Genomic DNA, 27,839 nt, shown 5'->3' on the forward strand with positions numbered 1-27,839 from the left:
AATCATGCTAAAGTAGTTAGCCTATGCGAAGAAGATGTTGCAACAATTTAAGATAGTTGGGTGTAATCCAACCACGTATACCATGGAAACAAAGTACCGCTCGAAAAAGATGTTGAAAAAAGCTTGGTAAATTCTACTGAATATAGGTGTGTCATCGAAAGTCTAAAGTACATACATATTTTTTTTCAAACCAAACCATTCTTATTGATTTATTCAATTTTTTATTTTTAATAAAAGTAAAAAGGTTAATTTATAAAACATTTATCTATTTATTTTAAAAATATTTATTAATATTTGCAAAAAATAAAAATAGTATCTAATAGATTAATTAAAAAAAATACATTTCTAAATATTTTATCAAATAGATTCTATCTTTTATTTATTTATTTATTATTATTATTATTTTTGTATAATTAATATAAAATTTAAAAGAAATCAATTAAATAACAGAGCCCCAATAAAAGAAAAAAAGTCCGAAATTGATATATAAGCCGGAAACGAGGTTAGTTGGACCTTTCATATGGATCCCTTCGTCAATCCATTGAAAATGGTATCACCCATTTAACCATCCATTGACTTTCCTATTTCTCTCTTTCTCTCTCTCACTCTCTCTTTTCAATTTTCTTCTTCGAGTAATTAATCGGTAGTCAAAACAGTACAATCGAAGGATGTCGGTAAGGCCATGGAATTGAACAGACAGCGGCACTGCCAGATTTGAGAGACAGAGACGTGCGAATTAACTGTTTCTATCTATTTGTTTATTCAAAATCAAGTGAAGATTCAGACCAATTCTTTTCTCTTGGCTCAACGCGGTTCATTCTATTCCCCTGTTTCTAATTTTGTTTCTTCACCTTATTCTCTACTTCGAAGCGTTTTCTTGGTAACCCGTTGCTGTTAGCCCATAAATCTGAGCTGGGCGTCGTTTTTTTATCAAATTAGGTTCTGGGTTTTGCTTGAATCTCTGTTCTATTTGTTGGGGGTTTGGTTTTGATTATGGAGATTGCAAGACTTGCCGTAGTGAGCTTCTTGCTGGTGATTTCGTTGTTGTCAACTGGGGATTGCAATTTGGTGTTCAATGTTCATCACAAGTTCAAGGGCCGCGAGAGGTCCTTGGAAGCGTTCAAAGCCCACGATGTTCTCCGTCGCGGTAGATTTCTTTCTGCTATTGATCTCAACTTGGGCGGCAACGGACACCCTTCTGAATCTGGGTTAGTCTTGATTTCTGTTGTGGTTATTTAGCATACTGAAATTTCTGTAGTTTTTGTGCGGTGATCTTGTATGTAATTGCTTGTTTAGTGGACAATTTACTACATATCTCAGGTATTCTGTTGTGATCTTTCAAACAAGACCTGTGTGATTGGATCCTGTTCTACCTCTTTTAAGTATATACCATATGGAATTTGGATCTTTACCTTTTTTGTTTTGACTTTATGAAATCACTGCTCAAGTTTTTAGTTGCTTATGGATTTGGATTTTTGTTCCTCGTTTTAATGGATTTGTTCGAGTCGAACGTGGCAGATCGGCCAGTTCCTTTTTCTTGTATGATAAAAGAGAGTATTATTGTTCACTTTATCATATTCGTTGTTGGATGGTGGAAACTGGAAATACTTATATGTTCAATCTTCTCTATCGGTTGGATTAGGCTGTATTTCGCTAAAATCGGGCTTGGGACACCAGCAAAGGACTATTATGTACAAGTGGATACAGGAAGTGACCTCCTATGGGTCAATTGTGCAGGCTGTACGAACTGTCCCAGGAAAAGTGATCTTGGTGTATGTCTCTTGAACTTTAAATTCTTAATTATATTCAGAACTACATCAAACATTTGTCGCTTGTCATCGTCTTCGATGGATCAAAGCTTCACAAGCAATACTCTGTTTATGTTACAGATAGAATTGACACTATACAATCCATCGAGCTCTAGTACTTCAAACTTGGTAACTTGTGGTCAAGATTTTTGCACTTCCACATACGACGGTCCGATTCCTGGCTGTAGGCCTGAACTACTCTGTGAATATAAAGTTGCATATGGAGATGGAAGCTCAACTACAGGATATTTCGTGAAGGATCATGTAGTACTCGATCGAGTGACGGGAAATTTTAAAACTGAATCTACAAATGGGAGTATAGTATTTGGGTAAGAATAGCATTTTATACATTTTCTTTTGTTTTTGCTCTGTGTCCATCAATTGATCTTTTGGGACTATATAGAAAAGTTCAAGTTCAAGTTCAAGTTCTTTTATATGAATTTCTATTTCTTGGCATCATGAAATTTTATACATCTACAATGAATTAGTGAAAAAATGTTTTTAGATAAATATTAGTAAACCTAACCCATCGTCTGTTTAACTTTTGACGTATTTTATAGTATATAGTGTATATTTAACGATGAATAAAGTACCTACCAAGGAAAAATCGTTATATTTCCCATTCTCCTCTCAAGTTGTTCCTCTGCTTCGGTTATTTGTTTCGACATATTTCGATCATGGACAATTTTCAACACCTACTTAATGACTTTGTGAAATGCATCGATCATTCTGGTTTTCTGTTTTTTTTTTTTCTTTTTCGTTCATACTTATTTTGTCTTCCTTGATGGACGGATGGATAGTTGTGGCGCTCAACAATCTGTCCAACTAGGTGCAACATCTGCAGCACTTGATGGGATACTTGGTTTCGGACAAGCAAATTCATCCATGATTTCGCAGCTGGCTTCATCAGGAAAAATTAAAAGAATTTTTGCACATTGCTTGGATAATATTAATGGAGGTGGAATTTTTGCCATTGGGGAAGTGGTGCAGCCAAAAGTTCGCACCACTCCATTAGTACAGCAACAGTATGTTACACTTACTTGCAATTAGTACTTTTCGACACCTTCAATCGAAAACATTCTTCTTCCTTTTTTTAAGTAGTAGCCTTGGACTTAGTTATTTCATGATGCACTGTAGGGCACATTACAATGTGTTTATGAAGGCAATTGAGGTTGGCGATGAAGTGCTGAATCTCCCCACGGATGTTTTCGACACTGATTTAAGGAAAGGAACAATTATCGACAGTGGCACGACGTTGGCTTATTTACCAGATGTGATTTATGAACCATTGATAGCAAAGGTACACTATGTAAAAAATATTTATTTCTAGTTTAAGTTTGATAGCATTAAGTGTGTTTCAGAAACTGAAGCTGTATATTTACTATGCTAGATTTTTGCAAGGCAGACTGGATTGAAGTTGCATACTGTTGAAGAACAGTTCACCTGCTTCGAATACGACGGAAAGTAAGATGGCATGATACCTACCTGGCCAAGTTCTATCGATCTTCGCCAAGCATTTAAAATAGCAATCTCGTTGTTCTAGAATCGATATTCAATTAGGGATCCTCCTTTTACAAGATTGTTTAATGTGTTGCTAGTTTGTCCTCTTAATTTGGTCAGGTTTTTTATTGATTCATGAGTAAAGATTTAGTAGCTTTATCTTAGGAGATACCCTCTAGGACCCCGAGTTCATTTTCATGTCGAAAACTTAATAACTTGAAACTTCGTTATCCCTAAGAGTTGGTCTTGGTATAAGAGAAGCCTTTCGGGACGTGATCACGAGCATAATAATGTAAGAAATGGGGCCCTTGACAAGAGTTTAGCATGCTGCATAGTATTCTTGACCTGATGAAAACATTCTTATGAATCTCAGTGTATTAAAAGTTTTCACTATCTGGAAATTTCTTAAGTTTCTCATTTGGGTTTTATGTTCTTCATGCAGTGTTGACGATGGATTTCCTACTATTACATTTCATTTCGAAGATTCGTTATCTTTGACTGTTCATCCTCACGAGTATCTATTTGATATTGCGGTGAGTGAAATGAGCTTGGAACGACAAGCATCTTAGCAACTAGTTTTTAAATCAAATAATTGATATTACTTAGGAAGATCAAATTTGAAAATCTCTGCGTGTAAAGGGAGATACCGATACCGGGGTAGCCTTAAAAGCGTATTTACAGAAACTTCCCTGAGATAATTTTTTGTTAACCTTTCTGATCAAATTTGCAGAGTAATAAATGGTGCGTCGGTTGGCAGAACAGTGGTGCCCAATCTAGAGATGGAAAGGATATGATTCTGTTGGGAGGTTAGTGAAAAGACAATGAACATTTCTATTATATTTCATCGCTTCTGCTCATGAAACTTCGTTATCTATAACGGCTCAGGCCCACCGCTAGTAGATATTGTCCTCTTTGAGCTTTTTCTTTCGGGTTTCCCTCAAGACTTTAAAACGCGTCTGCTAGGAAAAGGTTTCCACACACTTATAAAGATTGTTTCGTTCTCTTCCCCAACCATCATTGGTGGGATCTTGCATTATCACTCCCTAAGACTTTGGATCTTGCATTATCACTCCCTAAGACTTGAAACTTGAGTGAATCCCTACTTTAATGCTACACTGTTGAACACTTCGACACTTTAGTTCGGCTAGCATGTCCATGTCTAACACATGTCACACTTGAACACTCCGACACTTGTTGAACACTTGTTAGCACAATGAATATGTTAGACACTAGCGGTACAAAGTTGATATGCGTCCAACGTTTATTAGACACTTAACAAACAGGAGTTTGAACAAATTTCGAGAGTGAACAGTATTAAGTTCATTTTTTAAGCATATAAATGGATTAAACTTATTGATTTTGTCGTGTTGTGTTGTGTTGTATCCATGCTCCTTAGTAACCACCCCCAAGATATAAAACTAAAATGGTGTTCCTTTCCGGGATTGTGCATATTATTGTTAATCCATTTTTCCCATTTGTTTCTGATTTCAGATTTGGTGCTTCAAAATAGACTCGTACTCTACGACTTGGAAAATCAGACCATCGGCTGGACGGAGTATAATTGTGAGTTATTTATTTAGCATTAGAAAACTTTATGTAACCGCCCAAGCCCACTGCTAGCATATATTATCCTCTTTAGGTTTTCCCTCTCTGGCTTCTCCTCAAAATTTTTAAAACGTGTCTACTAGGGAGAGGTTTTCACACCCTTATAAAGAATGCTTCGTTCCCCTCTTCCAGCCGATGTGGAATCTCAGAATCCACCCTCCTTCAGGGCCCAGCTCCTCGCTGGCACGAGTGATCTAAGAAAGGACCCCAATCCAAATTTGATAATAAGAGTAGGAAAACTAGAAAAGTCGATTCGTGTTGTTAATATCTTGATTGAAACAGCAGTGCGACAGGTTGGGTAGAGTAATAAATAATGAAAAGTTTGATTCCTTTTGCCCACATGCCCTTAGTGTATTAAATATTCACAAATTGGTGTGAATCTGTTCCAATGGGGGCATTGTTGCAGGCTCTTCAAGCATTAAGGTGAGGGATGAACACAGTGGAGCCATATACACAGTGGGGCCTCATAACCTTTACTCAGCTTCTTCTGTAAGAGTTGGAACAATATCATCAATGCTGCTGTCAATACTACTACTGCTTACTGTTCTTCATTCTTTTACAAATTAAAAGGGATTCTTTTCAAACTCATATCAATTTTTTCAATGTACATATTGTGCTCTGCTGCCCATTTCATTCTTTTTCATTATTCACTTCCTTCTTTATCATCATCCATTTGGAAGTACTGAAGGATTCTTTGGGCGTTGTCAAAAACTTGTATTGTTCTCATTGATATTCATAACTTCAACGATCTTTCCTTTAACATTTGCTTATTGGCCTCAATTTTAATCGTAATCGTATAGAAACAATATTGTAATGTTTATTGGTGTATTATTGATCGAGTGTTTAGTTTACTGTTTTGGGAGCGGAGAGTCCGAGTTAGCTTAACCGATCTCATGTTTGGTATGTCTTTTCTTATTCGTTAGGTTTGCTATAGTATTTCGTTATTACTTCTTGGGTTTGTTATTATATATACAGAAATCATATGTAGCCTTGTACCTAGGGGTATACATTCAACCCGACAACTCAGATCAACCCAATCCGAATTATAAGGGTTGGGTTGGGTTGGATTAACATTTTCTGGTAGGGTTTGGTTCGTTTTTTTGAACTCGATTTGAATCGGTTCGATTTTAGGTTCGTGGATAAAGGCTTCGGGTTGTTCCGAACCAAATAAAAATATATAAATTATGTTGAGGATCTTTCCGTATTAATAGGTTTGTCTGTCTAAGGACACCCACACCCAAATTCGATGCCAAGATATACATTTTTTTGTTTAATTTCTTTTATATTATTTTATTACTCTATATATTATTTTATTATTTTTAATTTTTTGTTTAGGTTAGGGCTATCTAATTTTATCTAATTTTATTATGCTCACACATTGCAATTAAAATATTTTATAGTATTTTTTTTTTTTTTTGTTAACGTATTTAAATTAATCTATCTTTATTGTTTATTTAATTTGTAGATCTATTTTAACCAATTTTTCAAGAACTGTCTCTAGTTTTATAATAATGTTGAACTATGTTAATATATTACCATTTTCACATGTTATTTTTTATTAATTTTTTTATAGGAATAATTATAGATCGATTTGTGTTTATTTGTAAATTTTTAATATATTTTATCTAAGATTGTATTCGAATAATTATAAACGGCAGATAAATAAAACTTTTAAAAAAAAATTTGACAACTAAAACCCAACCTGAAAATAGAGGGTTGGGTTAGGTTGGATTGTGAAAATTTTCGGATTGGATTGGATCAAAAAAAATTCCTCCACCAAACCCAATCCAAGTCACGTAGACCTCTACTTGCACCAAACAAACTCAACCTAAAAATTATTTGGAGTTCGTAAACTTTATGTGTTTGAAGAATTTCTATGTATTTTTACATATTGATAAGTTTTAAAACAATTAATTAAATATTTACTTTACAAAATAATTATTTAAAAAGAAACTCCGTGGAGTCATCCGACACTAACTTTTTCAGACCATATTCGTTCTTTTCGTGTTATATTCTTACTTTTACCTAAAATCCATTAAAAAAAAGGTGGGCTAAAAAATACTCAATAAGATATTCTCTTATCGGAGTCGGACGTGTACACAAACATATAGTATTAACAAGAAAAAATGAAGTCACTCACTCGTGACTTGTCCTTAATCTAGATCATCTAGCTCAACCCGAAACAACACATGGAAATACAGACCATTCAATTCTTATGTAAATAATAAGTTCTAAAAAAATATAGATTACTCACGTGACCTAAAACAATGTTTTGATTGTTTGGAGAAATCATAAACTAAAATTAAGGCACATCTTAGTATGACTTGGACTCTCTTGATGATCTTGATGGCTGATTACCCAAACACACCATGTGCTACAAAATTATTTTTATTCACATCAATCATATCAAGCATAAAATTAGTCCAAACGTATTTATAACAACATGCTTAAGGTATATCATAACCATATAAGTAGGGCTATATACGTGCATGTATATCCAACATTTTTATAAAACAAAAAAAAAAAAAAAAATTGACTCCTACGGTATAGTCTCTTACCTCGAAGAATTCATAGCAAGCATGGTCTTACTCATCCCGTTCATCCTCCAAACAAATTCAAGTCTTTTTATTCTTCCATATTCTAAAATATTGTATAAAAATTTAAAATGTTTCTCTTTCCATACTTGGAAATTGATTTCAATTTAGTCCAACTCCTCTGGAAAGAGTACAAATTACTTGGTCTTCATCTCGTCCTCTCGTTCTTATGTAGTCTTTTTAGACGGGTGATTCCACCATAGAACTTTAACCAGCGCAGTTTCTCGACTACGTTTTCACTTTTCTAGCTAAAATTTGCAGGAACTTCTCTTCATATCTTAAACTCTCACCCAATTGTAAGAACTTGAAATCTATCATGTGAGATGGATTTGCTATGCATCGTCAAACATAGATACATAGAATACGTTGTGCACTCACAAAAGTGCAGGTAGCAAGGCCAATCGGTAAGCTACTTGCCCCACACATTCCAAATCTTAAACAGAAGTGCAGGTAGTAAGGCCAATGAACAAGGATATACATGTCAATTATAGATATTCTTGATGTGGTTAAATTCATAGGTGTAGATAAAAAGACACAGATTTTCAAATAAGATTAATGACAAAGAGTTGAACATAATGGAAGAAAGTAGACTAAAACTAGACTTTCTCACTTATTACCATTATAGAGTCTATAAGTTTTCTCTATTTCGTATTTGCACATACGAGATATGCCAAATGGATGTTTAGAATTATTTTATGAAAATGAATCTTAAAGAACGCACCTACCCAAATTATTTGATGGATTTTTCTCATATATTACGCAGTGTAAATGACGTAAGACTTCAATCTAACATAAAAAGGTGACTACCTACCTAATTCCAAATTCTCGATTTGGAATGACTCCGTATATCCTATGAATAGAGATTTCTAAGATAAATGTGAACTTAGTCTTGGACATCTTATATTGACAAAATTGTTGTCAAGATGTAATTTCGAAGAATAAGTAATGCATCATTCTTATCTCGGACAAGTGAGAGAACACGTTGAATATAGAGCATGTCTTGTCAGTTTTAGTGCAAATGATTTCATAATTAATTATTTAATTATCCAAAATCATTAATCTAATCGGATCATATTAAAAAAAAAAAAATCACAAAAGGTTTATAATACATGAATGAACTCAAATGTCTTATCTCGAGTAACCCTTTTGATTCGACCCATTTTGTAATTGTTACAAATAATTTGAGTGAAACGACCGAGGAGCCGTACCGGGTGTCATGAAAGCCTCACAAGATTCAAACAATGCGCACCCTACATCAAACCAAATTCAACACAAGATTTGCAAACCAACTTGAATCTACGGCCTTTACTTTACTTACAATCACTAAATTTGTTGCCAACATTACAAATAACAGACAATTATTACAACCAAATTTATGAGAACAATAACGGATGCCAAGTCGTTTACCTATCTACTATCATCATACTCTACAAAACTCGATTTCTACCGGTACGAGAGAGTCGATAAATTTCCCAGACACACTAATAAGGCCGGTCCGACCTCTCTCAACTTCAATTTGTATGACTCCTTTTATTCTCACTCTCTAAACAGAACAACAGAAGCAAGAAAAATGAGATATAATAAAATCGTACCAAAACAAAGGCACTGATGAATCTTATGTACTTCCATCACTTCCGGCTGGCCTTATCTTCTTTTCCAGGATCGAATCTCGGCAGGTTTACCAGAGTGTTTACGCGCGAGACCCCTTCCAGGGCAGACCATTCTATTCCCATTTCTGACTGTTCTTCCTCCTTCCATTCATCTTCTTCTTCTTCTTCGCTTCCATCCTGCAAAATGTTCTTGCTCGTTTCGATGGTTCCTGAACGATTCAGACCATTTGGGCCACAGAGATTTTCAACCACAACTGCTGTACTGACTTGATCTACTAAGCTTTGTTGCTCATCCAGTTTGTTATTGGAAGCAGAAGATGGATTGCTGGAGTTTGAGTCAAGGAAGAGGCAAATGACCGCACAGTCATCCATCTTAGAAGTTGGGTATTTATGTTTCCATGCTTTAATGGCAGTCTCCACCAGAGTTCGAGCTGCAGTAGTACGTTTTCGAGCTGATGCAACGATATCTACGACCTCTTTGTTTGACAGAACATCCCATATCTGAAAAATGAAACACAAGAAATCAAACACTCCAGACATTAGAAAAAATGGGAGGAAAATCGTGTTTTGAAAGAAAATGGTACAAGAAATTGATCTCATACTCCATCTGAAGCCAGAACAATGAATTCGTCTTTTTCAGTGAGCCGTCGATATGATATTTCAGGTACAGCGATAAGACCAAAGTCTTTGAGGCAGAAATCTCCAAATGCCCGCGCCATGGCAAGTCCAGGAGAGTTGCTGTCTGGAAGCCAAACTCGAGCAACATCAGGTTCGTCTTGGAGAGCAAAGACACGACCTTTACACTTACGGATTCTCTCTGCTTCAGCTATTACGGTAAAAGAATTTCCATAAAAAATCCTTCAGCAACTGAGATAGCTAGTTATGATTCGAGAAATATAATCCATTGTCCAAAACTTCCTCATACGGTACGATTGTAAGTATTTAGACTCGAGAAAACTAAGTACTTTCATAAACAATGAACACTACGAAAAATAGAACACTTTTGTCCCGAAAAGTGCAGGACATTAATCCAAGATGCTCGTTTTTTAAAACATCAAAACAATGTTTCCTACGTTTCTAAACTTGTTTCTAAAAATTTTGAAAACAAGGGAGGCGATTTCGAAAAGTCAAATGAGAGAAAGAAAGAGAGTAGTAAATTTCATATGCTATATGTAATCTGAAGATCTTTTTCCTACGGCTTCCATTCATTTTCATCCATATCAACAATATTTAACAACAATGTAGAGCCCCTAATATAATACTCTACAGAGGAAAGAGCTAAGACCTGGAAGATTTGGCTTAAGATCCACAGTCAATTGAATTGCAACAAGAGAGTCATCTTTATCTCTCATACCCAAAACGGCTCGGGAGTCCCCAACATTTCCAATGACAAGATCCCGACCCTGAAAAACAAAGGAACTATTTTATGAGCAAACAAAGAACACACATTTCTTATTCGAAACTAAATTCCAATCATTTCCTTTCTAATACAAAACGGGACCTGTTTAACGAAAGTCACTGCTGTAGTGCCACTACAGATGCAATCTATGGTTTGGTGCATTCTGAGCTCCCAGTCCATAACTCTAAAAGCCTTAAGAAATGACTCCTTCAAAGTAAGGAAAATTTCAGGTTGCTTTTCCGTTCCATCGAGATCGGTGGAGGCCCGGGACTCCTCATTAGCAGACAAAAAGGAGGTTGTTTCGTCTGAGTTTACACTTGCTGCATTAAGGTTGATCTCTCTATGAACATCATCGGTGGTCAAGTTGACCTCCCAATGTGCACTCAACCTCAGAGGAAGAGAATCCCTCACTTTCTTCGCAACCATATGGCCATAGGGACCATGGCCATCAAAAACCCCACAGAAGATCGTATCAGTTCTAGAGCCAAAATTCTGAAACCCAAGTCAAAATCAGAGTCAGTCAAATGCGTATATTGAGATGTTTGGAGTTTAAGAGAGAAAGGGATCAAGCCATGTTGATGCACATTCTATTATTATATGAAAAATGGACAGAAGATTAAGAAAATAACCTAAAATTCGACCCCACCCCCAAGAAGCCATGAACAAAAAGAGAGTATACGAAAGCATAACAGACAGACACCAAAGTGTTAGGAATAACGACTTTCCACAACATATGATATTGTCCACTTTGAGCATAAGCTCTCGTGGCTTTGCTTTAGGCTTCCCCAAAAGACCTCATAACAATGGAGATGTATTCCTTATAAACCCATGATCATTCCTAACATGGGACTCCCTCTCAGCAATCCTCAACACAAAGGACGTCTCAACACAAATGACGTACACTGCACAGGTGGTTATTAAGACAATCTAAGAGATCCCTGATTCAAATTCATGATGAAACTTTCTAAAAAGATCTTCATCCACATAATTGAGGGGAAAAACACAGAAGTTGGGTAAAAAAGAAGCAGCCCAAGTCAAGTAATCTGTGTTGGATCAGATAATTAATTAATAGAACAGACTCGAAGGAAACAAGCAATGAAGCAAGCAGTTGAATTGAACTCATGGATATACATTCGTTTTCCAGCATGAAATGAGTTGAAATAAAGAACAAACCTCCCAAACAATCATGGCATCTTGATTGGTCCCTTTCTTTCCCTGCTGCGTGAACAGAGAAGCGACATCAGTGGCACCATTGCCGAACAGCCTGCCGGGGATCCGATGAAGTGACGAATCCCCAAAGGAGGAATTTCGAGAAACATTTCGCCTCTTAGAACTGTTCTTGCTACGACGGTGCTTAGCCGGAGTGTTTGGGGAACCAGGAATGGGGCCCCTGCTTTCCGCAGACAAGCAGGACCCCATCCGAAGTGCCCTAACAATGCTTAGAATGCACTCCAGCCCAACCCCCCAATTGACCTCCCAACGCCCCCCACTTTCTGTGTACCGATCCGTCAGGAACCCTCTTCTGCCCCACCCGATTCGGGACACAAGGCCTTTCTTTCGATCCTACCTCATCATCGCAACCTTCAAACAGCCATTTCGGAATCCGGAAATTGGGTGAAGAAGAAATGCAAAAATCTCCGTCTCAACCCTTTCTGCTGGGATTCCTGGATGAATCGAAAAGGGGATGCGGAAAAAAGTGGAGATGAATCTAGTTCGGCATACAAATGGGGTTTCGATTTGAGAACCGAAATTGCTGAAATCAATTGGAGAAAAGAAGAGAGGCGACTAGGAATCGGAAGAATCGGAATGGATTAGAGAACAGGCGATCGAATCCAATAAGAAATCCATCATTCTTGAGAGACAAGCGGAAATGGTTGAATGTAGAGAACAAATAGGAACCACCAAAGTAATCATTCAACGTTTACAGGCTGAGAAGAGATTCCCTTTCAAAGTGTTTATGGACTTTCTCTCATCACTCTCCTAATGTCCACTACTTTTTTTTCTTTTTTTTTTTTAATTTAATTTATTTTTATTTCACGTTGAATCTATTCTCAATTCTAAGATTTTGGGTCGATTCGCCCGCTTTTTATATCGATAGATATGATTGACATATCAAGATGGAGTGGTTGGAATGAGTAGTCCTTAAATAGCTGATACACCTTCTTTTGACAAACCAAATTCATATACCATCCAGTAATCTATAATTGAACCAATACGGAGTAAATTACTATGAAAAAATTATTCTCTAATTTTCGTAAATTAGAAGTTTTGTCTCTAAAACTAAATTAAACCCAACCAATTGCAATAAAAAAAACATTTAATTTTCAATCAAAAAAACATCCTCATTCAAACTCTCTAATCCTCGTACACTAGAAGTTTTCTAATAAAAAAAAGCATATCAATATATCATTCACATTTTATTCTTGACGAAATCTTTTCGGTGCACTTGCACCTATCGCAATGCATAACAAATTCCTTTGTACCTTGAAATAATGTAGGCTATAAATACTTGCATTGAAGTACTTTCGTTGTTATGTGCTACCCTCGAAAAGGGTCATATGGTGTCGCGTGACATTATTTTAGATTTTGCATGGAAGCACTTTCGTTGTTATGTGCTACCCTCGAAAAGGGTCATATGGTGTCGCGTGACATTATTTTAGACTTTATAAAATGACGCATCTTCTCAATATTTGAGAATCGATCCGATCATGGGAAAAAACTCCTTGCAATGTTTCATAAAATGAAGCAACAACACTTTGCCAATGACATTGCATTGGCAATGTCATGGAAGAACACGGCATAGACTTCAATTTGCAGCACCTTTCAATGTCATGGAAAAAAGTTCAATGGATTAATCCAAGGTGGGCATCCTAATAAGAGGCTTGGGATGAATTACCACGTTTAGTTGAAATGAATACCAATGCTAATAATCCAAGTCTACTGTTAGCAATATTGCTCTATTTGATTTTTTCATTCGAACTTCCTCTCAAAGTTTTTGAAACACGTTTATTAAGAAAGATTTCTAAACCCTTATAAAGAATCCCAATCGATCAATTAGAGATCTCACAATCCACCCTCCTTCGAACTAGCGAGTAAATACTGTTTTGTTTTCCTCCCCAATCGATCAATTAGAGATCTCACAATCCACCCTCCTTCGAACTAGCGTACTCGCTGGCACTTGTTCCCTTCTCCTTTTGAGCTCAACCTCCTCACTGGCACATCTCTCAGTGTCTAGCTCTGATACTATTTATAACAGTTCACACCCATAACTAGCATATATTGTCCTCTTTAGACTTTTCCTTTCGAACTTTCTCTCAATATTTTTAAAACTTATAAAAAATGCTTTGTTCTTCTCCCCAAACAATGTAGGATCTCATATCATGGTTCTCCACTGTGATAGTTTATTAACAAATTATATCCTCTCATTATAAACACATGGTCTAAAAATCTAACAAAAAAAAGTCAACAAGTATTCCAATATTTCAAAAATATAAATAAAAGGATTGATTTTTTAGAAAACAAAGGGAGCAAACTCATGCTATGACACGGTAAGTGACTAACAACATTTCTTCCATTTTCACAAGTGCAAACACAATCAGATCCCCTCATGAAAAATACAGAACTAAATAATATTCAACTACAGAAATGTGTGATTCTGTGGGTTGCAACAATCTATTGGCTTCAAAATTATTTCAACCCAACCACAGCTTAAATTTGATATCTGCTTGTCCAAATTAAAACAACGTACAGCAAGACTGAGGCTAAGCTTTCCAGCAGCCGATGTTGACGTACCTGTTTCTTTCCTAGAACTTAGCAGTAATTTATAACGAATTTTCAGATTATGAGGCAGATACCATTAAAAGAAACAAATCATTCATCAGGCCTGTGCATATGAATTTTGGTTCTAAATACATGAAACGGTGGTCCGTCAATAGTTATAGGTCAAATGTTGCCAACTTACATACAGTGATGAAGTCTCCCCAATGAGCATATGAAGAATTGATGTATCCCATAATTTAAGCCCATGTGTTAAAAGAAGACCTCAAGGAAACTACTCCCCACTAACAGCTACATATAAAATTCCAGTAATCAGCACAACCATACCCCTCTCAAATCTATTGTCAAAATAAGCTCCTGGCGGTAAATATAAAATCAGTAGAGAAGATACAGCCAACTGCAATCAAAATAGAGGAAGAAACACAGAACATGAACCTGTACTTTCACTTCCATATGGATCCACAGTAAAAACTGTTTAGTACCGGTCACGGCGCCTGCACAAAGAGCGAAAACCCATGAGAATTGAGGGGGAAATGGTACAAGGGAAAAGGAACAAACTGATTATACACAACACTAACATGAAGAGCCGCTCATGATCTCCATGTGGTATTTAAAAATTAATTGCATAGGTAAGGAATTCATGGATTAAGTAGGTAGAAAAGAGCATCCCAGGTCCTAAATATTCCCAGAAGCAAAGAGAACGGAAACAAAATAGTAGCTCTAGAAAAATGGGGCCGTTGTAACAGTCCAAGCTTACTGCTAGCAGATATTGTCCTCTTATTAGGCTTTCCCTTCCGAGTTTTCACTCAAGGTTTTATAATGTGTATGCTAGGGAGAGGTTTTACACTCTTACAAAGAATGTTTCGTTTTCCTCTCCAATCGATATGAGATCTCACAGTTCTTAAAGACAAATACAGAGTACTTCCTACTTAAGAATTCCCAGTAAAATTGATAAGAGGGAAGATAATACAAAATGTATATTAAAGAGGTCGAAAGATTCTTAGCTATTTGGCCTTACAACATAGGGTATCAACTTGATAGATGTGATCAATATGACTTGACCCAAAGAGACTTGTAATCACTATGTTGTTATCTCAATTTTCTGAAGGATGAAAAATTCATTACTCAAGGCTGTTTAACTGCAAATCGTGTGCATCAAATGTTTATGCAATATCATGGAGATATATTTTGCTCAGCGTGTGAAATATGAACGATGGCCAAAGAAATGACACAAGATCAAGTTGATATAGTCATTGAACAGTACTTGTGACGATCATAGTCCCTTGAACGTTCATGGTCTGTTGACCGTGAGCGTGAACGGTGACGATTTCTAGAATCATAAGAGCAATCTGAGTCTCTAATGCGTTCCCGGTCATAACGATCCCGATCATTATGCCTATCACGATCCCTGCTCCTACGGTTATTATACCTTCCACGGTCACGACTATCACCACGGTCATGGTCTCTACTAGGTTCTCTACTACACTCCTTTGATCTGAAAGAGAGCATCTAGGTAATGAACAACATACTAGTATAAAAGGGAAAATTATTAAAAAAAAACAGGTATAAGAACATTTACCGCTGATCATCATGTCGATCAACCTTGTGGCTTTTGTTTCTTTCTTCCTAACAAAGTGACAATAAATACAACAGAAACCACACATCATGGTAGTTCAATGGAAAATCACATCACGTCAATAGCATAAGATATCCCTAACTAATAATCATCAGCAAGGTATGCTTTTAATCTCAGGTTGTATACCTCTACGTTAATAAACACAACAGTAATACACCTTTAGGACACAAGCATGATTTGGAAAAGGAAAAAATTAAATAAATGCAAATGCCAAAACACCCTTGAATTATAAGCTGTTAGAATCATATTCTAATTAACCCCCCCAAACTTAAAAAAAATATTAGACTTAAACCATTCCATTGAGGAAAATGAACAATTAAAGAATTAGGGGATTGAAAGACCCATTGAGATGTAATCCCCTCTTGGGTTTCACACCTCTCTTTGAGCCAAGAGCCTCAGGGTGTAAAGCTTTAAACTTATCATTTAGGCCTCACTTGGATTGTTTAGTTGTAGCCCCCTTATTATGGTAGTTTGGCTCCTTTTGAGGTTTTTCATTTTGTATTTCCCTTGTAAGCTTGGTTTCTAATTGAATTTAATATATACATATATAATTTAAAATAAAAATAAAAAAAAAATAAAAACTTCGTTACTCTCCACTAAGACACTAATGTCCAATTGAAAAATGCATAGACAAGATGTATGGATACAAATAATAATTCCACTGAGACTAACCAACGCATACAAATAAAATCTTATGCATAGTTCCAATAAGAACCAAGAAGTATACATACAAATAAAATCTTATGCATAGCTCCAATAAGATCGATAGCTGATTAAGGTACTCGAGAAAGAGAGCAGGCAAGGAGTCATCAATGTTGTTAAATTTTATATCAAGTCCCACCTCTTTTCACAATCAAAGCTTGCATCTTCTACCAATAAAAAGCTCACAATTACATATAATAATGAAAAAATATCGTTCTTATACCTTTAAATGTATTCATTTCTCAACCAACTGCATGAGACACTTGCCTAACGTTAAATTGTTTGACATCTAGAAATAGATGCCATTAGTAGCTGGCCAATAAAATTTACACCCGACTCAAAATCAATTAGAGTTCAGAATTTTCAACAGCATTATCAAAATCAATTATGGTTCAAAATTTTCAACAGCATTATGTTACACTTAAATGAACTGATAATTAAGATTTCAAATCTATTCATTCGTTAAGAAGAAATCAAGTTTCTGATACTTCCATTAAGAATACCTCGTGCCAAGAAGATTCTGTTGCCAGAGCAAGTTTTTTATTGAAGCTGGAAGAGTAACTTAGGATGATCTTAGGGTAACATGAATTTCAGTCACAGTTTAGTTAACAGCTCTTATTTGGTTAGAGGTACGAGCATGCAGGTTATTTTTCTGTTGGTCAGTTTTATATAAATAGGAGAGTTTCCCTTCTACTTTGCAGCTGTATTCTGATAGAGAGTCTCCATGAAATTGTTTCTTACGGAAAAAAAAAAAATACATTTCTCAAAGACTAGTTCTCTTTCAATTGGCTCTAGGGTCTTAAATTTTCTGCGTTTATCACAGGCTAAGCCACTACCAGCTTAAAAAAAAAGCACAAAAGTGGACACGCAACATGTCGTACATGACACAAATATATAGCTTGACATATTATCGGCTTACCAAAATACATGTCCAATCTTTAAACATAAAAATTTTAAAAATTTTAAAAATTTTAAAAAATCTATACAATTCTTTAAAAAGAAGAGATATGTTAATCAATATCAACAATATCCTGTCTACCACAAATTTTAATATTAATTTATAACTAATATACATTTATCTTATAAAAAAAACTAAAATAGATTTAAAAAAGAACTAAAATCTTAAATTGTGAAATATTTTTTTAAAGAATGAAAACAGTTAAAATTTGAAATGTTAACAGAATTATTTAATAATTAACAAAACACATACCTTTCGCTGTTGCATGGTTGTCATTCGCCATACTTACTTTTCTCCAACAATAAAAACAAACTGTTTCATTTATAGGAAAGAGCACCGTCCCTTCTTCTACCCTTTCTTCTTCCTTATTTCTCATCCCAGGAGGAGAGACAACGTGGGTTTTCTTCTTCACCTTCTCCTACCTTTCTTCTTTCTTATTTAAGAGACAGTGTGGGTTTGTACTTTCCATTCTTCTAACCTTCTTTCTTATTTTCTCTTCTCAGAATGTGACGCCGTGGGTTCCAGCGATTTTTTTTAAAATACTTTTTCATGGTTTCAAACATGTCGGCGTGTGTCCAAAAAATGGACACTTCAACAAGCATGTCCGACACCGACACTTCATTACTTGTGGTTTGGGCACCCCACCAATGCCATTCAAGAAATAGACACCAGGGGAATTAATCATATCAAGTGAACCGTAAAATATGATCCAACATAAATTGATTGGTTTTCCTGTCATCTCTAATTTTAGCCAGACATCACATTATTTATTTTCTCACGTCCGTTGTACTATGATATTATCAAATCAGAGAACATGAAGAGCCATCTAAATTTCCTCGTGTCACAAAAGAAAAATTCATTTGTCTCTTAAGGAAAGAAAAACTCACAGATAAAGTATAACTCAGAATCTCTATGGTAGAATTTGTACATATAGCAGCACCTGAACCCATTCACAGTACCAACTTAAATACACAACTCCAAAGACATTTGATGACAATACATAACACATCCAACACTTGAGTAACTAACCATTAACACATCTTCCAGTCTAGTGGCAAAAATATAATCAATCTTTTTTTTTTTTCCTTTCCCCCCCGCAAGAATGATGTATATATAACAAAAAATGGGTAATAACATGCACAGGAATAACATTATCTAACCTGAAGCTCTGCTAACTTTTCACGTATTTGTATGTAGCCGAGATGAAGTTTTCCTCCAAAATGATCTGCTAAACGACGATCACTGAAAGAAAAAGAAATTAAATGGTCTAACATTCAAAACAAAAATTCATGAATTTAACTTCATTCTGAAACTTACAAAAACATGTAATGCATGGTTCCCAAAAACATTCTAAGAAACAATAGCATGATTCACAAATAAAAACAGAAATAACGCACAGTCTTTAGCTGGAAAAGTTATCCTCGTAAAACTGGGCCCAAAAGCCTGCTGGGGAAAAGGAGGTATAATTGTCTGGTCAAAACTGAGCACTAGGAAACCCCAAAGACTAACTTTACATTTTCCTGAGAAAAGCTTAGATTACTAAAAGAACATGTATAATTTGTAAGCTCAATTTACCTGTCATAAACACTTAGAAAAGCCCCGCAGATGTCACACACACGCAGCTTTTGATCCGTCTGGGTAAATTCCAAACAAGTGAGATTACATGACACAAGATATAAATAAATTTGTACAATTTATACTTTAAAATAAACTCAGGAGTCACAGTATAAAGCTCATATACATTCCAAAATTATAAGAAACTTAGAAATTCTTCCCTTCCACTATTACGGAATTCTAATCAGAGCATTCGTTGGAGGGCATCAAATCCTCGACACTTCCTTGGCAAATGAGTTTTAATGATGAATGGTTTCGAAAGAAGAGGGGGTTGTAGTCAAACTTGAAATGGCATTTGACAAGGTCAATTGGGATTTATTTTTTTGGAGAAAACATTGATCGCATGGGCTTTGGCACCACTTGGATTAAATGGATCGAGAGCTGTATCTCATCGAAAAGAAATGTATTATTATCCATGGAAAGCCTCGGTAAAATTTTTGCATTGAGAGGTATCAGGTAAGATGACCCGTGAACCCCTTTTCTTTTTGATATTGTGGTGGAGTGGGACTGTTTTAGAAGGCTTATGATCGTCTGAAGAGAGTGTGGTTCAATTAGGCTTCCAACTGGGGAGGGGTCCTTTTTCTATTAATCACCTTCAATTTGCAAACAACACAATTCCTTTTTCATCTCATTAGTTGGGGGCTCTCAAAAATTTGTTTGATGTTGTCCTTGAGTTTGAAAAAGATTCGTGAACCTAAGTTGCCAAAAATCAGAGGTTATCAGGATGAATTTGGAGCCTTCTATGCTTGAACCTGTTGCTCAGACGTTTTGGTTGCAAGGTTGGAAAGTGCCCAAACACTTATTTGGGTCTCCCCCCAAAAAGTCCTCATCGATCCGTTTCTTTTTGGTCCCACATTGTTGAAAAAACTGAAAAAAAAAAAAGAAGAAGCTATTGTTGTGGACCTAATCCTATATTGCAAAGGGAGTAAACTTTCTCTCCTCTGAGCTACACTATCAAACCCCTACCCACTACTTATCCCTTTTCCTGTTGCCAAACAAAGCTGCTCAATCCATGGAGAAACTCTTTCGAAACTTTCTTGGAGGGGTGACAAGGATGCCTCTAGCCTCCAAATTGTATATTGGGAAACTGTCGTCCTTCCCTTGGACCAAGGAGGTCTCGACATACACAATTTAAAGGATAGAAATCAGGCTCTCCTTGCCAAATGAATTAGGCAGCATAACAGCGGAAAACTGCTTTTTTGAGAAACTTATTGATGCAAAATATGGACCCCCAGTTCTAAACGCTTACACTTGAAGATCCTCTTTGAATTCTCCCAAGTGACCATGGAGATTCATCTTCAAACAGCAGGGTTTGGTGACTGATTGGATCAGAATTGCTTTAGGGAATGGGGCCTCTACCGTTCTTGGAAGGGTCACTCCTTTTTTGCTTAAACTTCACACAAAGATGCAGCTTTGGATGATATGTGGTGCGCTGATCTTAGTTTTTGGGATTTAAAACTTCGTAGAAATCTTAAGCATGGGGAAATTCTGGACGGGATGCAATTGGATGCCTTTCTTTCACCTTTGCATCTTACATCATAGAGGACAAACGGGTGTGGGTAGCTAAAAATAACTGTGCTTCCTCAGCTGTATGAATAGGGTAACCAGCCACTTATGGCCACTTTGAGGAGTGATTGCTGAAAATAGGTTTAGTGGAAAAATTACGCTCTATGTGTTTCAGGTAATTAACCACTAAGGTCCCTCAATTTCGTTTGATTAGCCATATGATGATTTATGTATTTGACCCCAATAAGGGAGTTCCTTACCGAGTATTTCACCTTGTTTTTAAAAGGTTTTTCAGGCAAGACCATGGCACGAAAGTGATGAACAGGGTGGAGAAGTCAGTCATGGGCAACTCGAAGATTTTATGTTTTCATTGATAGAACGTTTTCGCATTTAGTTTGTCATTGATTTAAATTGTGTTAGATGACTCCTAGTTTATGGGAACTAGGAAGTCAAACTGATGTTAACTTTTGTTTTAAGTTGTTGTTCAACTATTTATTTAAATTGCATGTCTTTTAGATTATTATTAAAAGGTACCCCGCACATGAATCTTATAAATTATTTTTAACATCTTTTTCATTTATTTTGAACTGTAAATTTTTTTTTTTTTAATGGCTCCGACCGTTATATGTATAAAAAGTCAGGTCGTTACAATTAGTTCCACCATTGTATGCAAAAATAGACTTTTCTTTTGCATATTTCATATTTTTAATACTACATTAACTTTTCAGTGGAAAAGAAATATCATATTTGACCAAAGAGATTAGGAGGATTCATGCAAAAAAGTTGACTCACAATTCGCACATCAGCAGCTGTATATTTGGATGAATCCACTACTGGCTCCTGCCTAGCAGGCAACTGTAAATGAACAACAAAATAACCACCATAAATAACAGAATATGCTAGAAATACAATTAAAAATATGAGTTTAAAAAAATACATCCTTATAAGTAGAAAACATAGGTTTACACTCCCACTGCTAGGAACCAGAGACAAACCTTCTTAAGTGCTTCAGCTTCCTCTAGTGCTTTTTGAGCCTCGTCAATCATTCCTTGCTCACCTGAAGGAGAGAACAATATGGATTATCACCCCTAATCGGAAGAACTACAAAATAACGAACTTCCAATCCCCATGCAATCGAAACAAACTGAAAAAACATGATAAGATATATAAAACCCAATAAAACCAATTAATGGCATACTTTACTCAGAAAGTAAATTCACAATATAACCAGATGTTTTTTTAACAAGACTTACCAAGTTCCTCAGCCTTTTTCAACTTCTCATTTATCATCTCCTGTGTATGAGGATCAGGAGCTACAACAGGTAGAGGAGCCATAGGTGGTGGGTTTGGCAGAGGTTGAGGTAAAGACGCCCTATCTTTGTTGAAAGCGTCTAAAAGAAGCATGGACTGTTAAAAAGAACACATTAAATGTTAGATAACTCACATTGAATGTTGACAAAGCAAAAAAGTAAAAATAACTATGAAACACATGCTATGGTTAAAATTATAACATAGATTCGAAAAGGTTCAACTATTTTTATCCAAAAATATAGTATGATGTACCTGTTTGTCAGCTCTTTTAGTCCTCAATTCATCTATAACCTCCAAAACTCGAATTTTAAGATCTGTTTTGCCCTCAAGATCTGCAACAATTGACACCTCAACTTCTCAATAAGACTTCCAAAAAGTAAGGACATAAAACTAGAAGCAATCAATTAAATTAAAAACAACTTTAGAATCCCTAATACCTAATAAAGACACCCAGAAAATTGAAAGGAAAGGACGAAGAAATATTTTGAATTGATGTAACAAAAACAGACAATATCCTCAAATTAACTTATAAACTGTTAGGTATTGGTGATTTTTCTTTACATATAGCAAAATGGGGTAAGAACATCCACAATTCTATTAGCCAATTCAAGAGGGTCGGCCACCTCGTCACACACTAGTCTTTTCCAAAATAACCAATACCTTACCCACTATCCCATTTACTGCATGTAAGGAACATGCACTACTAACAAACTCAGTCACTCAATTTCCCATTTTACCCCTCCTAGAAAACATATTTAAAATAAGTGCTTAAATTACCATCAAGGTCGAAAGAAACCTTGTAGTAGTCTTTTTGAGTTGCTTTGCTAATGGCGCTGCTAGGGCTCCATAAGTTTCCATGAATTGTTGTAAGTAACCCATAAGACCCAAAAGCCTTAGAATTCCTTGAGATATGTAGAAATGGTCCAATATTGATCACTCCCATTTTTCCAAATTAGCTTGCCACCCTAGACGAGACCCAGTGCCCAAAATTGATGCGACCATAAGCAAAGCAAGACTTCTTAAAACTAATTAGAAAAAAAAAATTGATTGTCCTTCATAGCTGCCCGAAATGTTTCAAATGGGTTGCAAATCTAGACTATAGACCAAAATATCATTGAAAAATAAACCAGCACTACAAAAATCATTGAATGGGGTCAGTCTTTTCCTTCAGTTTGTCCAATATTTCAAGTCAAAAGAGCATAGGAGAGCATTGCAGATGTCTAAGACGGATACGTCCTTTCTAACACTAGAAAACGATTGGAAGACACCCAGAACTAGAGCATGTCGCGACAAAATTTTGTAAATAAGAGTGAAACACCTAATTCATTTGCATCTAGAAGGTCATCAGCACGTTGATAAGGCCGAAAAGTATGACAAAGAACTCTTAGTTTCCCTCATGAGTTCGGAAAGTCATCTTGTGAACATGGTCTACGACTCTTATAATGGTATCCTAACTTCAAGTCAAGCTAAGAGAGAGGATCCATGCAATTCATCCAATTTTATGAAAATAGAAATTTATATAGGATCATTGCCGCATTTAGAAGTTAGTAATTGACATGGTATCTACAAACACTCAAATTTCTATGAGCAAGTGTACAAATAAGGACGCATATTTCATTGATGAATTCCTAAATCTCAAATTTCTATGCGCAGGTATACAAATAAGGACGCATATTGATGGCCCCACCCTAATTACAAGAAAAGACTCCAATAAAAAATAATGTTACAAAAAAAAAAGTTTGATTAACGTACAACATAACGAAGAGTTAAATCGCACCAACTCCCAAGGCTCATATCCAGACTCTCATGCCCTCTAAAAATCCAATCATTCCTCTCTACCTGAACATCCTAAAAACGAAAAAAAAAAAAAAAAAAAAAAAAAAAAAAAAAAAAAAAAAAAAAAAAAAAAAAAAAAACTTATCACATAAAGGAAAGTTCAAAAGCACCACCTCAATCATAGAGGAGAAGTCCTTGTTATGAGCCAAAACAAAATCAAAGGTCCTCAAAAAATGAAAGACATTCTTCTTGTGTGTTCACTTCACATGCCTTTAGAGCTTCTTCAAATTTTTTTTTTTTAATTCATTTATGTTTCTAACCCTAAACGCAAAGGTTTCTGCATTAGGGCTTTCTTCTCTCTTTTTTTTCTGTCTATTTTTTTTTTTTTTTTACATATTTTTACAGCTCGTGGAAGAATTAGTTACAATAGAATTTCGGGAGTTAGCACTACCTCTTTTGTAAATTTCATTTATCAATAAAATTATTGTTTCTTCCATTCTTTGATAGTTTGCCATCAACTCACCCTCACTGCAGCCTACATTGTTGATAAGCTCTCTCTCTCTCTCTTTCTCTCTCGCTCTTAGTGTTCTTTCTTCTTCCATTAACACTCTCTCTTTCAGTCTCACTTTTTTCTCTAATTTTCTGTAAGCTCTCTCTGTCCCTCTCGGTCTCTCTTTCTCTCTCTCTTTCTCAGTTGTGATTATTGTTGGATTGTTGGATTGTTTCTTTTTTTCTTTTTTCTTTTGTTTGTAGTATTGACTCTATGTTAAAGGAATAATATTTGAATGTTCTTTATCTTGTATATACTTTTCTTAGTTGAAGTTCATTTCTTTCCATGGATGTTTTATATACTTGTATTCCTATGTATTTGGTATACATAGTGCACCTTAAAGGGGTTCTTCTGTTTATTGTGCGCTTTGGTGCACCTCAAGCTTTAAAAAACATTGATCCGAATGCATACAGAAAATATTAAAAGAAATAGGCACTCTTTTTCAGATGTTTTTTTTACATGTTCAAGCATGTCTGTGCAGAGCACATCAAATATGAACATTTGGCTACAAACAAAATGTTAGTGTTTACTAGCATTGACCTATATCTCTATAGATAGAAAGGTGAAAAGATGTATACATTCCTAAAACTCAAACACATCTCTCAAGGTATTTGTACATGCAGTTCTAAATGAAAAGGAATAACATAATCCACCACTTGTAATAAGGAGAGAGAATTATAAAAAGATTGGGATCATCGACATTTTGACACAACTCTTATTATTTCCAACAAAAAAAAAAAAAAGGTAAGCAAACCATGATATGGAAAGAGAAGGAATAGGTCTTGGTATTTAAGAAAAACTAGATAAAGAAACCATCCAACGCTTCCACCAATTAAAACACAAATACCATATTGGTCGGCTTCTTTCAACTTCTCTTTAATTTGCTTTGATAACTCAAGTACCTCAGGTATCTGTAAGAGCAATCAATTAAATAAATAAATAAAAATATATATGTATCATCATAAAATAATTATATTTTCACTATGCCCTAACAAGTACCTGGGTGACTTCAGTGACAGAAATTGCAATAGCAGCCTTTGCATCTTCTTCCTCAAGTCGCTTCAAGGCTCTAGCAATTTTCCTATCACACTCAATAATGAGACGATCTATAACATCTTCCAAGTCTCGGTCATAGCTATGAACTCCTTTAGTCTTTGCTTCTTCGTATCTAGAAAGAGTTAAAAGAACATATGTGGAACAAATGAAGTACAATTGAAATCTTCCAATTCTACCTAATTTCAATTACCATTTATGTAATTTGGAACCCCTTAAACTAATTGAGATTTAGATGGGTAAAAATATATACATCTTCAGCAATGGTTTTTCAGATATTTCTTAAAAACAAATTGGCCAAGGTATATTCACAAATACAAAAATTATTTGAACTCATAACTTCTTATCACTCTAAGAGGACTATAAAATTCGCTCTTTCTAGTTGAATGTTAGGCAATGAATCATATGCTTAGGTTTTCCCAACAAACTGCCAAAACAAATTTTTTACAGCCTACACAATTTTTTTTTTTTTTTTTTTTTTTAAACAGCCCAAGGGCAAGGGAAAGAGAGAACCCTCTCCCAAGAGAGCTTCAAGAGGGAGGATAACAACAAAATACATCATTGTAGCTATGCACCACCAAGAAGCATTTAGCTTGCTTTATAAGGTACACAGTACGACAAGTACTATATGCAACGGAAGGAAACGTAAGGTTTAAAAGATTCAACTTAGTCCATATATCCATGAATTGTATCAGTCAATTGAAATAAGATAATAAACACAAATATCCCCACATGAAGGAGAAGTAGTATTAGTTTGAAAGTAGAAATGAACTTATGAAGTAGCATCAATAAGCTGCAGTTAAGGCATGCCTTAATTACAGTCATCAAAGGAAAAATATAAATATTTATAAGAAAAATACAGTATAGAGTTGACTGAATGGAATAGGTCTCCTTTCAGAAACTCTTTAATCCACCAGCGCACAATTAAAGTTCCAGTTCGAAGCCAAATTATGATAGCATATTAACCAACTCCATTGCTCTAGCACGATAGTAAGTTAGCATAAAAGAAATATGACGGAGTATTCCAGCAATGCTATTAAAAACAAACACAGTGGCCTGTAACCTTATCAAGGATACTCTTTCCTAAGCTGCAAGGAGTGGATTTTCGGACATGGACCCATATCCATTTTCTGAAACAGAATATGAATTTAGTTAAAATACTGTAAAATTAAATTGATCTGTAAACAAAAAGAAACAAGGAAAAACACAAATGGTTGATAGCAGAAACCAATTTCCCACAACAATAAAACAAATTATCTTCAGCATTTTTTCCCTTCCACCTTTCCATTTCCAGATGATTGATCATCCAGATTTTTCCTAACAGATAGACCAACACAAGCACACTAACATGAAAGAGTCCAAAACAGTAGCCGGGTGGTCTGACTAAAAAGAGATGTCCCTAAACAAAAAACGAGGTAGGAAATAGAGGAAATATTGAATTGATCTAACCGTGAGTTGGAAGAGCTCATGGGGACAAAGGCCAACTAAGAACATGCGGCACACATCGCGGTCGTAGTACTTGCGGCTAACTTCCTGCACGTCGCCATTTCGATTCGCCCCCATTAGCTGGTCCAGTTGCTTTCTAAAAGCATCCATGGCTATCTCTCCGTAGCTCTATCTCTCTCTCTCTCTCTAGGAAACCTTCTCAACAAAGGGTGTCTCGGCTCTAGAGCGAGGATGTCGGAGTCAAATACAAAATTAGGGCTGGATTTGATTTGGGGCTTCCGGTTCAAATCTCATTCAGTTATTTGGGTGGAAGTGGATTGCCAAGTTGTCTTTTCCCGCCATAGAGGACGGTACAAGTAATTACTTTAGTTGATAATTATTATTAATTAGTTAGCCTTTATTAACTCAAATTATTAAAATAATATATTTAATTTATTTACTACTCCATTTTAATATTTTTTTCACAAATAAATAAATTTAATAATTTAACTAGTATAATCCATAAATTAATTATACCATCTTACTCAATTAAATAAAGATAAAATGAACCTAGCCGTATTTATGTTATATTCGTGAGGCATTCTCATGTAGAACTAGACATTAGAACCATAGTTTCAAATATCCACCCCTATAGGCATAGTGTTAGTGGCTAGACGTATAGTTAAGGCCGGTGGAGTAACGATGTCTAGACATGACATTGATAGTTTTAGACATGAATGATTTTGATGTCATATGCGTTATAAATTGACTAGCAGAGAGCTACTCCGATATAGATTATCATGCCCATGAAGTGACCATTAGACCTCTAAAAGGTGAGGGGTTAAGGTACAAAAAGGTTAGATCCAAGAATACCTCAACAGTTATATTCACTCTAATGGCAAACAAAGTTAATAAGTCATGGAGCATGGGTGTTCCTAGCCAACGTTACAAATGTTAGGAACGTAGGAGTCAGTGCATCCGAAGTAAAAATAGTTAGAGAGTTCGATGATGTGTT

The 27,839-nt window shown here is 35.5% G+C and overlaps 3 protein-coding genes across 4 annotated transcripts; 1 reads left to right on the forward strand and 2 right to left on the reverse strand.

The window, feature by feature from the left end:
- Window positions 1-612: 612 nt before the first annotated feature.
- Window positions 613-5,748, forward strand: LOC111471359 (aspartic proteinase-like protein 2). The gene is made up of 11 exons (XM_023117075.1): window positions 613-812; window positions 940-1,208; window positions 1,643-1,772; window positions 1,890-2,137; window positions 2,609-2,833; window positions 2,946-3,108; window positions 3,199-3,272; window positions 3,751-3,841; window positions 4,039-4,114; window positions 4,800-4,871; window positions 5,320-5,748. The coding sequence occupies exons 2-11, from the start codon at window positions 994-996 to the stop codon at window positions 5,478-5,480; spliced, it is 1,455 nt and encodes a 484-aa protein (XP_022972843.1). The 5' UTR covers window positions 613-812; window positions 940-993; the 3' UTR covers window positions 5,481-5,748.
- Window positions 5,749-8,758: 3,010 nt separating this feature from the next.
- LOC111471358 (probable protein phosphatase 2C 33) lies at window positions 8,759-12,488 on the reverse strand. The gene is made up of 5 exons (XM_023117074.1): window positions 11,690-12,488; window positions 10,619-11,008; window positions 10,403-10,520; window positions 9,720-9,943; window positions 8,759-9,618 (listed from the first exon to the last, which is right to left on the reverse strand). The coding sequence occupies exons 1-5, from the start codon at window positions 11,933-11,935 to the stop codon at window positions 9,136-9,138; spliced, it is 1,461 nt and encodes a 486-aa protein (XP_022972842.1). The 5' UTR covers window positions 11,936-12,488; the 3' UTR covers window positions 8,759-9,135.
- Window positions 12,489-14,372: 1,884 nt separating this feature from the next.
- On the reverse strand, window positions 14,373-27,141 carry LOC111471361 (luc7-like protein). 2 transcript variants are annotated; one of them, XM_023117079.1, is made up of 14 exons: window positions 26,849-27,141; window positions 26,477-26,529; window positions 25,346-25,514; window positions 25,194-25,257; window positions 22,273-22,352; window positions 21,963-22,116; window positions 21,705-21,766; window positions 21,502-21,564; window positions 19,165-19,223; window positions 18,750-18,831; window positions 15,873-15,919; window positions 15,558-15,788; window positions 14,729-14,787; window positions 14,373-14,650 (listed from the first exon to the last, which is right to left on the reverse strand). In XM_023117079.1, exons 1-13 carry the CDS (start codon window positions 26,993-26,995, stop codon window positions 14,769-14,771), a joined length of 1,230 nt encoding a protein of 409 aa, XP_022972847.1. In that variant the 5' UTR covers window positions 26,996-27,141; the 3' UTR covers window positions 14,373-14,650; window positions 14,729-14,768. The 2 variants fall into 2 exon arrangements, with proteins under 2 accessions (XP_022972847.1, XP_022972846.1); XM_023117078.1 differs by having other exon boundaries at window positions 14,373-14,787.
- Between the last annotated feature and the right edge of the window lie 698 nt (window positions 27,142-27,839).

This window comes from Cucurbita maxima, unplaced genomic scaffold (genome assembly GCF_002738345.1).
Source record: "Cucurbita maxima cultivar Rimu unplaced genomic scaffold, Cmax_1.0 Cma_Scf00051, whole genome shotgun sequence".
Taxonomy (NCBI): domain Eukaryota; kingdom Viridiplantae; phylum Streptophyta; class Magnoliopsida; order Cucurbitales; family Cucurbitaceae; genus Cucurbita; species Cucurbita maxima.

Bases quoted from the DNA above. Each gene is read 5' to 3' on its own strand.
- LOC111471359 (XM_023117075.1), top strand. From the start codon at position 994: ATGGAGATTGCAAGACTTGCCGTAGTGAGCTTCTTGCTGGTGATTTCG. The intron at 3,109-3,198 runs GTACACTATGTA...TTACTATGCTAG, and splicing joins ATGAACCATTGATAGCAAAG to ATTTTTGCAAGGCAGACTGG. The intron at 4,115-4,799 runs GTTAGTGAAAAG...TTCTGATTTCAG, and splicing joins GGATATGATTCTGTTGGGAG to ATTTGGTGCTTCAAAATAGA.
- LOC111471358 (XM_023117074.1), bottom strand. From the start codon at position 11,935: ATGGGGTCCTGCTTGTCTGCGGAAAGCAGGGGCCCCATTCCTGGTTCC. The intron at 11,009-11,689 runs GTTTGTTCTTTA...CTTGGGTTTCAG, and splicing joins ATGCCATGATTGTTTGGGAG to AATTTTGGCTCTAGAACTGA. The intron at 9,619-9,719 runs GTATGAGATCAA...TTCATTTTTCAG, and splicing joins TTGTTCTGGCTTCAGATGGA to ATATGGGATGTTCTGTCAAA.
- LOC111471361 (XM_023117079.1), bottom strand. From the start codon at position 26,995: ATGGATGCTTTTAGAAAGCAACTGGACCAGCTAATGGGGGCGAATCGA. The intron at 25,258-25,345 runs GTACTTGTTAGG...TTGCTCTTACAG, and splicing joins CTGTCACTGAAGTCACCCAG to ATACCTGAGGTACTTGAGTT. The intron at 15,920-18,749 runs GTTAGATAATGT...TCACTTTGTTAG, and splicing joins AAAAGTTAGCAGAGCTTCAG to GAAGAAAGAAACAAAAGCCA.